The 13,691-nt window shown below is 39.3% G+C and overlaps 1 protein-coding gene across 4 annotated transcripts in view; it reads right to left on the bottom strand.

Annotated features, from left to right (window-relative positions):
* The window catches only part of LOC132831459 (cytochrome b5 reductase 4), a 150,183-nt gene that overhangs the window by 63,492 nt on the left and 73,000 nt on the right, over window positions 1-13,691 (bottom strand). For 3 of the 4 annotated variants that reach the window (XM_060849628.1, XM_060849634.1, XM_060849620.1), the window contains exons 13-14: window positions 11,869-12,016; window positions 5,194-5,280 (exon numbers count right to left, since the gene is read on the bottom strand). In XM_060849628.1, coding sequence (XP_060705611.1) covers window positions 5,194-5,280; window positions 11,869-12,016 — 235 coding nt within the window. The remainder of the gene's footprint in view (window positions 1-5,193; window positions 5,281-11,868; window positions 12,017-13,691) is intronic. The other variant, XM_060849642.1, reaches the window with a different exon arrangement.

Below are 13,691 nucleotides of genomic sequence, written 5' to 3'. Positions count from 1 at the left end.
CTCAGGGCTGAAATCACCACATTAGGAGCACAGTTAAGTTGCTTTGGATCTGGAGTCAAATGGAAGCCAGACCAGGAAAGGATAGCAGTTTCCTTCTGTAAAGAACGTTAGTGAACCAGATGTGTTTTATAACAATTGCCATATGGTTGTAATTAAGCTACTTCATTATTCCAGATTTGTTTTATTTAAATTACATAAGATTCTGAGTGGTCTTGACAATTTGGATGTGGAAAAGTTGTCTCCTCTTGTTGGTCTGTCTAGATATAGGTGGCATTGCTTTAAAATTAGTAATCACTCTTTTTGGACAGATGCGGAGCAGGTTTGCTTTCTTTGAGGATTAGGTGAATTTGGAAATCTCGACTTGAGAAAGTGATTTATGGTCATTAAGTATATTTCAGACAGAAATGGATGGATTCTTGTTAAGCAAGCAAATTTAGGGTTATCTGAGCACAGTTAAGTATCACCAACATTGCGGTGGGTCTCAAGTCAGATGTAGCCAGACAAGGTATGGAATGTTGAATTTGAAACCTGAATGGCAGAATGAGTCTGAGGACCCGAATGATATACTTCTGCTCTTATTCACATTTACATACATTTGTAAATTCTGCTGTCTAATGTGAATGTACTGATTAGTTGCTTAACTGCATATACACTAGAATGCAATCTTGCTACCTCTAGTATTTCACATTCTATGTTGTTGCTGCAACCAATTGTGTCCTGAGTTACCATTTAAGATAATCAAAACTTTACCGAGCTATTCATTCTGAATGTAATGCTTGATACAATTGTCCCAGATGATCGATCGTGTTGAAGTTGCTAATTTTGTTGAAGTAGAACAACATAGGAACATTAAGCAATGGTGAAGTGCATTACACTTCTTTTGCAATTACTGTGCTTTGTTTAACACCAGAGCATATGAAGTGTTTTCAAACATATTCAAAGAAATAGTTTCCATCCTTTTCCAGGTCTAATCTTGGGTTTTGAATAGTGAATAAATGTCATAAACACAACAAACAAGTGTCTTTAAATTGATTCCAATCTCTGCTAACATAGCCAGGTGAAAGAACTTTGTCATGTGATGCAGCTTTCTAATCGCTTATTACATATTTACTCAGGTTTTAGAACTGAGCAGATTGCTGCTCACCAGTCTGAATTAACCTCCAGCATAGGCCAGCTTTTGAAATGAGAACCACGAAGAGTAATAATATTGAAAGGTTCATAATTATTTTTTAAGATAGTTTTTGCATGTATTTTATCTTACGATCAAGCATAAATTCTGATATAGGTCAAATCTAAGAAATAGCTTCACCCAAATTTCATTGATCTTGATTATAAAGATACCTCTTCAGAATCTAAGTACAACATCAAATACTGGTTTGTGGTGCAAATGGTTATAAAAAATCTTAATGGATTATGTGATGTCATAAAAAATATTGCAACATTAAATTATATTGAGTAAATTTGGATCTATACAGAGCATTGTGCACCTTATTTAAAATATTGTGTTTGAATGGGAACTATATTTATTTGGGTAGTTTGAGATTAAACTACCTGTACACGGAGAGAAAGCAGTGGCAGAGAGTATCATTGTTATCTTTTCTTCTGGTGTTTGATCACGTAGCCGAAACATTTTTCCATAGGCACATCTCTACACAGCAACCAAATCCAGCTCCAATTCAATCTAAATCAATTCCAGTTTAAATTCTAAATTCCTGTTTTTGATTCACCGCTATCTTTGAAATATTCAGTGTTGCTGCTTTCATTTTGAGATTCAGCCGAGTCATTGCTTGATTTGCTGATTCTTGGATAATGGAAAAAAATCAGTAATTTAGCCTGGATCCTGCATGGCTGGCTTACAGCATTGAAGTGATGTGCAGAATTATTGATACAGACATGTTTATCGAGAGACAGAATTAGAGAGAAAGGCATTGAGTGGGGCAGTGGGTGTGAGGAAAATAGAAAGGGTGCAGTATGAGATAGATGGAATTGGAAAGGAGAGAAAGAGAGAGAGAGAGAGAGACACACACACACACAGAGAGAGAGAGAGAGAGAGAGAGATGGACTAAGGAAGCAGCCTTATTTTCTTTTTTTGCTTTCTGCTATACTAATTTTAGTACAAAACTGAAATGGAATTCTACAATATTTTCACTAATGACACAAAAAATGTGTGCTGTCTGTCCATTGATGCTGATGATGAGTCATTCTTTTTATATAATGAGTCACAGTTAGTAATGATGACCTTTCCATCTGCAGTTCAGAATTAGTTCTTGCACTCTGTCTCCAAGCAATGAATCTCTAATTTTACAAATGAAGTAAGAAGCATGTTAACCATCTTGAATTGCATGTGAAGAGCCAAGTATCTTTCTCTGTCAGACTGATATCTAAAATGGAATATGTACATTGCAAGATAAAATTTTCAGTTTACAAGCACAACCACATAAACACCTTATAAGCCACAAAGAAAACTGTTTTTTGACAAACACACCACTGCTAAGATTTGAGATTATTTGTTACATGGTGATCACACAATTTTCAGTCTGCAGATCAAATGAATATAAAATTCAGCCCACAAAGTAATATTAAGTAGCTCTTCCTATCAATACGACAGGGATTGATATTAAAAGTACACAGTATTACAAGGAAATCACATGATTAAACAAAAAGTAAAACACTTCAAATGCAAAGAGTTTAATCATCAATTGTTTCCAATTAAAATCTGTATTCTTGAACTCAATATACCTTTTGACCAGCATATTTATTCTTATTTACTCATGGGATGTGGGCTTCACTGGCTGGCCAGCATTTATTGCCTGTCCCTAGTTGCTGGAGGTGGTGGTGGCAAGCTGCCTTCTTGAACTGCTGTCGTTCATGTCCCGTAGGTGGACCCATAACACCTTTAGGGAAGGAATTCCAGGAATTTGAGCCAGTGAAACTCAAGGAATGGCAAATGTTTCCAAATTAGGACAGTGAATGGCTTGGAGGGGAACTTGAAAATGTTCCCACATATTTGCTGCCTTTGTCATTCTACATGGAAGTGGTCTTGGACTTGGAAGTGCTGTCTAAGGTTCTTTGCTGAATTTCTATCTTGCAGATAGTACTCACTGCTGCAACTGAAGGTCACTGGTGGAAGGAGTGCACACTTATGGATGTGGGGTCGATCATGCAGGCTGCTTTGTTTTGGATGGTGTCAAGTTTTTTTGAGTACTGTTGGAGCTGCACCCATCCAGGCAAGTGGCAAGTATTCCATCACACTCCTGAATCGTGCCTTATAAATAGCAGACAAGCTTTGGACAATAAGTGAGTTACTCACTGCCGTATTCCTAACTGCTCTTGTAGACACTGTGTTTATGTGTTGAGTCCAACTGAATTTCTGGTCAATGGTAACCTGCCATGATGTTGATAGCGAGGAATGCAGTGATAATAACACCACTGAATGTCAAGAGGTAGTCATTAGATTGTCCCCTTCTGGAAATGGTCATTGACTGGTATGGGTGTGGATCAAACGTTACTTGCCTCTTGTCAGTCCAAACCTGGATATTGTCCACATCTTGTTGCAGTTGAGCATGGACTGCTTCAGTATCTGAAAAGTTATGGTGCTGAACATTATGTAATCATCAACGAACATCCCCACTTCTGACTTAAGATGATGGTTGGGCTTAGGACACTAATCAGATGAACTCCTGGAGCTGAGATGAGTGATCGCCAACAATCACAGCCATTGTCCTATATATCAAGCATGACTTCAACCGGTGGAGAGTTTGCCACTGGAAACCCATTGAGGCCAGTGCTTCTTGAGCTTCTTACTGCCACACTCGAATATGGCCTTGATGCAAAGGGCTATCATCCTTTACAATTCAGATTTTTGATCTGTGTTTGAACCAAGACCATAATGAGGTCAGGAATTAAAAGTGGCTCTGTCAGAGCCTAATTGTGGGCGTCATTGAGCAGGTGCTGCTTGATATGACTGTTCATGACACCTTCCACTACTTTACTGATGATTAAGAATAAACTGATGGGGCAATAACAGGCAGAGTTGGATTTGTCCTGCTTTTAGAGTACAGGAAATACCTCAGCAAGTTTCCATATTGCCAGGTAGATGCCACCATTATAACGGTACTGAAAGAGCTTAGCTAGGGGAGTGGCAAGCTTTGGAGCACAAGTCTTTGGTACTATTGCCATATTGTTGTCAGGGCCCACAGCCTTTGCAGGATTCAGTGCAGTATTGCAGTATCTAACCATTTCTTGATATCACATGGAATGAATTGAATTGGGTGAAGACGTGTCTGGGATGACGGGGAGTACTGGATAAGGCTAAGGTGAATTATTCACTCAGCACTTCTGACTGAAGATTGCTGCAAATGCTCCAGTCTTATCTTTCGCACTGATGTGTTGAGCTCTTCCATCACTGAGGATGGAGGTAATTGTGCAGCTTTTTCCTTCATTAAGTTGTTTAATTGTCCACCTGTATTCACAACTGGATATGGCAAGACTGCTGGGCTTAGATCTCATCCATTGATTGTGGGATCACTTAGCTCTCTATCACTTGCTGCTAATGCTGCTTGGCACTCAAGTACTCCTGTTGATAGCTTCACCATGTTGACACCTTATTCTGAGGTATGCCTGGTGCTGCTCCTGCATCCCCTTCCACATTCTCCATTGAACCAGGGTTGATCTGTTTGAAGTCAGTCCTATTTTAGCATAGTGAAAGTGCTAAAGAACATTAAGGTGGACATTCTCTATATGAGAGTGAGACTTCATCTCCAGAAGGACTGTGCGGTGGCTACTTTCACTGAAACCGTCATGGACAGATGCATATGCAGACAGCAGACTGATAAGGATGAGATTGAGTAAGCTTTTCCTCGTTAGTTCCGTCACCTGCCACCACAGACCCAGGCTAGCAACTGTGTCCTTCAGGACCCAACCAGCTCGATCAGTAGTGTTGCTGCCGAGCCACTCTTGGTGGTGGACATTGAAATCCCCCACCCAGAACACATATTGTACTCTTGCCACCCTTAGTGTTTCCTTTAAGTGTTGTTCAATTACAAGTACAAGTACTCACATTAGAACCAAAGAGTAGTCAACATATATTTCATAGCAAGAAATCATTGGGCCTGGCTGTTTAATTTCACACTCTCAGAAATACGTCACTTTAATTTGACTGGCAAAGACACTTCGGTGTAAACACTTCGTTACCTTTTGTCTTTTAAGGCTAACTGGTCTAATTGATCCCTCCACAAGATATCCTCTTCTGTCTTGTTAAAGAACAGCAATTGTAGTTTCCTGAAACAAAACAAAAGCATCATTGAAAGATTCCACTTTTTGTACTTTGTTCTAATCACTATTAGACAAAAAAGGTTGTCTTATTGAAAATAATTTTTTTAAATCCAGAAGGATAGCATAAATAATATCAGCCAACAATGAGCCCCAATCATCTCCAAGGCAAGATGTAAATTCTGCTCTGCTAATAATAATGAAAAGCCATATGTATCCTTGTAATGGAGTGGCTGTAGGGGAACATGGAAGAATGTGTAATACTTAATTGTTCTCAATGTTTGAACAGCTACAGTATGGAATTTTGAACAATTAATAAAAATCAACAAAATGGGGAAATCACCTGTTGCTCAATAATACCAATGCATTCTTCACGCATTGATAGCCACTTCAAAGGAACAGAACAGAGCTCAAGAATTGGGAACAGGAGGGGGGCATTTGGACGGTCAAATTTGCACCATTATTCAATATAATCTGAGAGGAATATAAGCTTGAGAGATGTGAAGCCACAATTCCATTTTCATGTCATCATGACTCCCTTGTCATCAAAAGTCTAGTTAATTCAGCCTTGAATATATTCACTTACCCAGACTTCACTACTCTCTAGTGAACAGATTGACAACTCTGTGATAGAAAACGTTTCTCTTCATTGCAGTCTTAAATGGGAACTTTCTAAGGTTTATACATTGTGGCGATTCTAGAATTAGAGGACATAGGGATAAAAAAAACCTCCGCATTCACACTTGCAAATTTCCTCAGGATCTCACATGTTTCAATAAGACAATTTTGCATGCTTCTAAATGCTAATGGGAAAAGTTCCACCCTGCTTTTATTATAAGATAACTTCTTATTTCAGGAATCAGACAACTAAAGCTTCTCTATAGTGTTTTTAATAGTTAGATCCTTTGTTAACTAAGAAGGCCAAAACTGTATGCAGCACTCCAGATGTAGTAATACTTCCCTACCTTTTTATTCTATTCCCCTCGCAATAAATGTCAATATTCCATTTGTCTTCCTGATCACTTGCTCTACCTATAGAAAATAATTTTGAAATTTATGTACCAGGACACCCAAATGCTTCCATATCACAAAGTTCTACACTTTCCCTTTGCATTAAATAATAATGCACACATGTTTCTTCCTTTTCTTTCTGCTAAAATGGACAAGTTCACATTTTACCATATTTCATTCCACCTGACAAACCTTTGCACATTCGATGAACCTACCCAAATCTCTTTGTAGACTTTATAGCTGTTTCGCAGTTTACTTTTCTATTTTTATGGATGATCAAATTTGGCAACTATGCATTTGTGACCATCATCCAAGTAATTAATATAGGTAGGTAGGAGTTTATTGTTAAAATAATATTTGAAAAGTCACATCTGATTGAAGATTGCTATATGTCATCGACGCTAACCAGGAGACAAATTTTCATCTTCAGTTTGGAAACTAGGAATTCAGACATTTCCTGGTGTTGTGGTCCCAACTTCTAAAAGCTGGGCCACACTGACAGAAAGGTTTGGTTGCCAGAATGCAGGTGCAGACTGGAACGGCTGCTGCACCCTGAGGGAGGTGTGAATGGTGAAGCTGGAAAGTTAGAACGCTTGGTCTGATTGCTTGAACATCAGGCCAACTCTACTCATGGTTGGTTGGCCCTTCTGCACTCATAACTCAGCTTCTACACACCTACATACCCTCTTATATCTCCCATGTACCTTCCAAGCCTCCCTCACCCAATATGCACTAGGTACACTTAAATCAACAAACATGTCACCTCCTGCTGCAATCATTGTTAAAAATATTTCAGTACAAAATTTACAATTTTGAAAGAGGTCCTTAGACCTGAGAGATTTGTGCAATGAGATGTCACCCAGATTTTAATGAGACTCTTTCTCTTTTCCCAGTTGTTGCAAATACTGACCAGAAAGGACTATTTTCACATTACATGCAGCTCTGTTAGGTAATGGGTTTCTGATGTCTAGTGTTTAAAAATGTTGGATAAAAATAATGGGCTGTGTCACTGGGGACAGGAGGCTCTCTTTTTAATAGGAAGAATACTCGTCAGACTAAACACATTTTAACAGATTGACCACAACATCTGCACATGTGCAAATGCATCCTGACAAAAGCACCACATCACCACAAAGTGGCGACACTGGCCCTTTTATCGGGCGAAAGAAAAATATTATGACAGAATGAGAGAAGGCAGAATGTTTTTTATTTTATGTCAAATTGTGTTGAACTTAGCAATTTAGTTTTAACTATATCTCAAGTAATAACAATATTCCAAAATAGTCAGAGTAAGAACATTTGTGAAAATTACAAAAGTAACTGTCTGACTGAATTTCACCAATGGTAACCACTTGAAAACATCAGAGTCGAGAGTATGGTGCTAGAAAAGCACAGCAGGTCAGGCAGTATCTGAGGAGCAGGAGAATCAACACTTCGGGCATAAGCCCTTCATCAGGAACATGCACAACACAATGAATACATCCTCAATGTGAAAGCAGGATGAAATTTAGTTTGAATCATTGAAAATGATAATTCTTGTCTTAAAGGATAAAGATTACTATTTCTGTTGATGTCCTGCAGCTTTCTTCTGATTCTATTAACCCTGTTGTTTTAATGATACTGCAGCTGCAATTTGTTCCTGGTCTTCTAAGAAAAAGCAGAATTTAAAACAAGAACTCATTAAAACAAAGTGCTTTTGCCCGAATCATTGATTCTCCTGCTCCTCAGATGCTGCCTGACCTGCTGTGCTTTTCCAGTACCACACTCTCAACTCTGATCTCCAGCATCCGCAGTCCTCACTTTCTTCTACTTGAAAACACACGTATTTCTAACAGTGAATCCCATCTCTGACAACTGCACAGAGGTTTTTTTGAACATAATTTAAAAGACCAAAGGTTAGCCTTTGAAATAACTCATAATATTAAATTTAAAGTTATTACAGAGATGGTTGCCAGCTTTCATTCGTTATCTCATTTTTCAAAATGGTAATTGAAAATGATGTGAATTTTGGCTAGATTGTCATTCCTTTCAACAAGTATATAGAAAACCAGCTTGTTAATTTAATCCCCGAGAGAAATGTACTTGAACACGTCAGAAAAACCTGTGGCTGTGTGAAATTGTGTTGCAGCTTTGAATTTACAAGATATTCCTTGCATGGGTCAAACTATTATTAAAATTTTGAAATACAATTGGTTCAGATTGATAGCCATCTATCTGAACAGTTAACTATTCCTTTGAAAGGATTTTGCATGACCTGCTAAATGTTTCCAACATTACATGGCCTTATGTCAGATTTCTGCAGTACTTTGCACTTTGTTTTAATGAGTCCTTCTTTTAAATTCTGCTGCTTCTTAGAAAACCAGGAACAATTTGCAGCTCAGGATCATTCAAGCAACAGGGTTAATAGAATCAGAAGAAAGCTGCAGGATATTAACAGAAATAGTAACCTTTATCATTTAAGATGAGAATTATCATTTTCAATGATTCAAACTAAAGTTCGTCCTCTTTTCATGTTGAGGATATCGTCATTGCGTTGTGCAAAATGAAAGATTCAGAATAGCTCTAATTTCACAAAACTAAGCATCCAGTATACATTGAGAGCCAGCAGCAGCAGCAGAATTGTTTCCACTGTATCTATAACCCAATGGCCCATAAAATTCTTCATGCTGCCATGACCAGTAAACTAGGGGCATCAATTCTGTTTCAGTCAGGGGCAGCAGGTGCCAACCGAGTGAATTTACAAGTTAAGATTACACAGATGCAAAACTGCAAAAATAGTATGCAACAAAAATAACCAAATGATACCGCAAACAACAGATCAGGCAAAATCTCTGAAGTCCTGCTGTATTCAGTCTCAAATAACATTGGGGCATTGAACAACAAAGCTGGAGAAGGGGTTTTTCACCCTCAATGATGGTGGAGACCAGCTCATTAGTGCAAAAGACAAGGCTTCATATTTTGCAATCATCTTCAGACTGAAGTGCTGAGACAAATGCTGATGACCTACTTTAGCCTCTCCATGTGAGATCACAATTCAGCTGATCAGATTTACTCTGACTACCATGTCTGAACTCCCAACTGTCAACATCCTGGGGCCACCAGTGACCAGAAATCTACTGGGATCAGTCATAGAGATGTAAAGAATAGTACCAAATACTTCAGTCCAACTCGTCCATACTGACCATATATTCTAAATTAATCTAGTCTCATTTTCCAGCATTTGGCCTATATCCCTCTAAACCCTTCCTATTCACAAACCAACCCAGATGCCTTTTAAATATTGTAATTGTACCGGCCTCAACACTTCCTCTGGCAGCTCATTCCATACATGCATTACCTTCTGCGTCAAAAAGTTGCCCCTTAGATCCCTTTTAAATCTTTCCCTTCTCACCCTAAACCTATGTCCTCCAGCTACGATCCCACCCTCCCACCCATCGTCCCCCACCTCAGTGAAGACCTAGTCTATTTACCCTATCAATTATTCTTCATAATTTTATAAATCTCTATAAGGTTACCCCTCAGCCTCTGACACTTCAGGGAACTGCAGGTTAAAAGATATCAATTCTGAATCGATTAACTTGCTTCCTGACCACCTGTTTACCATCTACAAGGCACAAAAAGTATAGCCCCATCTGGGAAGATGTGGCCTACTTGACTGATGCACCTTTCATCACCCTCAAGCATTCACCAGTGCACAGTGACAGCTTTGTGTTCCAGGTATAAATGCATTGCAACAACTTGCTTTGACTCCAACCTGTGACTAGGATCAGGACACCATCCTGATTTGGGTCTGTGCATCACAAGGCAAAAATCCTAAAACCACTCACCTATACATCTGTAGCAATTTAAGAAGGCAAATCACTAACCCCTCAAGGGTAATTCAAGATGGGCAATAAATATTGGCCTTGTCAGGAAGACCCACGGCCCATTAACAAATTAAAAACTCCAATATCTCATTTGCTCAATTCTAATGCTTGGTTGCACCCTTCCTAATTTATACATCCTGCAACTTTATACTCTACAATGTTTTTACACTCAACACTTTTACTGTTGGGTTCCCTAAACCTATTCCGGGCATTCTTTAATGTGCTGCCATATTCATGTTCACAAAGCATTCTCCATCAGGGCTGGTAAGTGATTTGACAGCTTATTTCTGGCCACATTGTTAGTTGCTATACATTGTGCCTGCGAATTGGTCTGCAGAATTCTTTTTCACTTTTTCGTTTGCAATGATGTTAATTTTATGCCTCAACCCAATATTCCCTTCTCCAAAGCAGCTTTTAATTATACAGAAACTAACTTGTTCAATTCAGTATTCTTGCTTCAGGCATCCAAAATTGTCACACTTTGATGGCCTTTTTGTTCCCCACATAAGAAAGAGAAACCACGAAATGGCAAAGAAGAAAATTCGAGAGGAAACAAGCAGATGAAATAGGAGTCAAAGAGAGAGTGAGAGTGTGCGGATTAGAGTGGTGCTGGAAAAACGCAGCAAGTCAGGCAGCATCTGAGGAGCAGGAAAATCGACATTCCGGGCAAAAGTCCTTCATCAGGAATGAAGACAGGGAGTCTCCGGGTGGTGAGATAAATGGGAGGGGGGGGATGTGGCTGCGGAGAAGGTATCTAAGAGTATAATAAGTAGATGGCGGTGGGGATGAGGGTGATAGGTCGGAAAGGAGGGTGGAGCGGATAAGTGGGGAGGAAGGACAAGTCATGAGGATTTTGCCTAGTGAGTGTGTGTGGCCAAGTGTACAAACCAAGCATGTAAGAAAGAAAGTGAAAACCAAAAATCCAAAAGCAACAAATTCCTTCTGCTCTCTACTGGTTAGAATATGCTGTCTTCACATTGTTTAGGAATGTGGTGATGAACTAGATTCAGCTTCCGTATGCAACATCCTGGGGGATATCATTGACAAGTAATTGAATTGGACGTCATTTAAATACTAGATTAGTGCTAGGAATTCTGCAGTGAATGACTCACCTCCTCTTTAACTTAGATGAGCTAAAGAGCATTTTTTTATTCACTCTAATTTCTAATTTTGTATTTATAATTATGAGCCCACAAGATGCTCTGCAATAATCACCAAGGCTCCTTTGTCAGCATCTTCTAAACCCCCAACTCTACTATCAAACAGAATACGAGCAGGGAAGCATGAGAACACCACCAAATGCAAGTTGCCCTCTAGGCCGCACATCATCCTGACTTGAAACTATATCTCTATTCCCTCCCCTATTGTTATAGGGTCAAAATCCTCGAACTCTCAACCAAACAGCATTGTGTATATCACATACACCAAGAATAGCAGCAGCTCAAGATGGCCCAATGCCATTTTCTCCAGCACAACTTGACAGGGCAATAAATGCTGGCCAAGCAGCAACACTCATATGCCATAAGCAAATAAAAAGAAGACACCCTGATAGATTTGCAAATGATAATATAACATTACACTGGATTTCAATCTCACAAGTATAATATCACATTAACGTAGATTGGTCTGAACAAAATGAAACATGCAGAGGCAGCATTCTGGAGTACCTGAAATTAATTACACTTTAACTTAATCTAGAAATCAAAATGATCCAATTTACCTGAAAGAAGGAATTTTCAAAGCAAAGTTTATCAGTTTGATCATTGGAGTGAAGCCTGTACCAGCGGCCAATAGAATGAGCTCAGTTATTCCTTCAAGTTGTGAGTGTTTGAAATTACCTTCTGGGCTACTCACAGATATACAGTCTCCTTCAAATAAAATACAGCAACAAATTAATGAGGAAAAGTATTATCAAAATAATATATTGTTAATTTAGAAATAACTAGCAATGTTCTCCCTTTTAAGATAAAGCTACCTCATTAAAGAACTAATTATGATTAATTTCTCTGTTAAAGTTTAATCACAATTAATCTTTCGAATTAATCACATAATTGCTGTACCTACTTAATTTGTTTGTCTTATTACATGGAATTGAAAAAAATGAAAAATTCCAAACAAAACTATTACAAGTACTTATTTATTCATTTGTGGGACATGGAAGTTGCTGACAGGCCAGAATTTTTTATTACCCTCTTTGCTCTTGAGAAGGTGGTAGTGAACTGCCTTCTCGAACCACTGCAGTCCATGTGCTGTGGGTTGACCCACAATGCCACTGGGGAGGGAATTTCAGAACTTTGAACTAGTGTCAGAGAAGGAGAGGCAATATATTTTCAAGTCAGGATGGTGAGTGGCTTGGAGGGACTTGGAGTGGCTTCTCTGATACTGTCAAGCCAGGTTTTGTTTTCAGAAGCTGGAACTGAGAGGTGTGAACGAATTTGTGTCGTTTCCCTGCCTCTGTCACACGCTGCCTGGAAATGGGATTTTCTTGCTGGAAGACCTCAATTTGTGTCAGCAACAGATCTGCCATCTCAAGTGTGGATCTAAGATGGGAACCAAGGGTAGGATGGCAGCAGAATTGATCTACAGAAGGATCTGCATTGGAATTCATAAACAAATGGCAGCCTTCCACCCCTGCCCCAACACAATCATTCTTTATAAGTGCTGACAACACTTGAGCGGCACGGTGGTACAGTGGTTAGCACTGTTGCCTCACAGTGCCAGAGACCCGGGTTCAGTTCCCACCTCAGGCGACTGACTGTGTGGAGTTTGCACGTTCTCCCCGTGTCTCCTCCGGGTGCTACGGTTTCCTCCCACAGTCCAATGATGTGCGGGTTAGGTGAATTGGCCATGCTAAATTGCCTGTAGTGTTAGGTAAGGGGTAAATGTAGGGGTATGGGTGGGTTGCGCTTCAGCGGGTCAGTGTGGACTTGTTGGGCCGAAGGGCCTGTTTCCACACTGTAAGTAATCTAATCTAATCCAATAGGTTGATGACTTTACAAAATATGATTCTGGAGTGGTACCACAGCCTCTAAGCCCTTCCTTATTGACCTTCCTCAAAGTTAATGTGCATCCATTGGCACACGGATGTCCTCCAAAACCCCAGAATTTATTTTTCTAAAGAGTCCTGATCTTCTGACTCACCTTTGTAGCTGTACCTGTCTCACTTCATAGGGTGGCAGGAGACTTCTAAAGCCTGCCTACCTCGCTGAATATCCTGTAAGGCCCGACTTTCGATAGTCGCAAGTTGGTTTGTTCCCTGTACCCTACAAAATGATGACTGACAAATTTTTCCCATCCTTCTATCTCCTGATTTCCAACTATTACGAGGATCATCATTTGGTAGTACAAAATTTGAGACTTTTGCAAAGGATGACACATATTGACAACTCTTCTTATTGCACTCATAAGGACAATTCAGGAGAAGTACCAAAATAGAGGAAACTGAAAGATTACACCTCTACCAGAGTCCACATGCTAACCAATTGGCAATCTCCTCTTATATCACATAATTGTTGTTTTCTTTTTAAATTAGTATTCTTGTAA

Source organism: Hemiscyllium ocellatum, chromosome 3, assembly GCF_020745735.1.
Source record: "Hemiscyllium ocellatum isolate sHemOce1 chromosome 3, sHemOce1.pat.X.cur, whole genome shotgun sequence".
Classification (NCBI taxonomy): domain Eukaryota; kingdom Metazoa; phylum Chordata; class Chondrichthyes; order Orectolobiformes; family Hemiscylliidae; genus Hemiscyllium; species Hemiscyllium ocellatum.
Note: the sequence above shows the minus strand (reverse complement) of the source record. Positions and strands in the feature narration are given on the sequence as shown.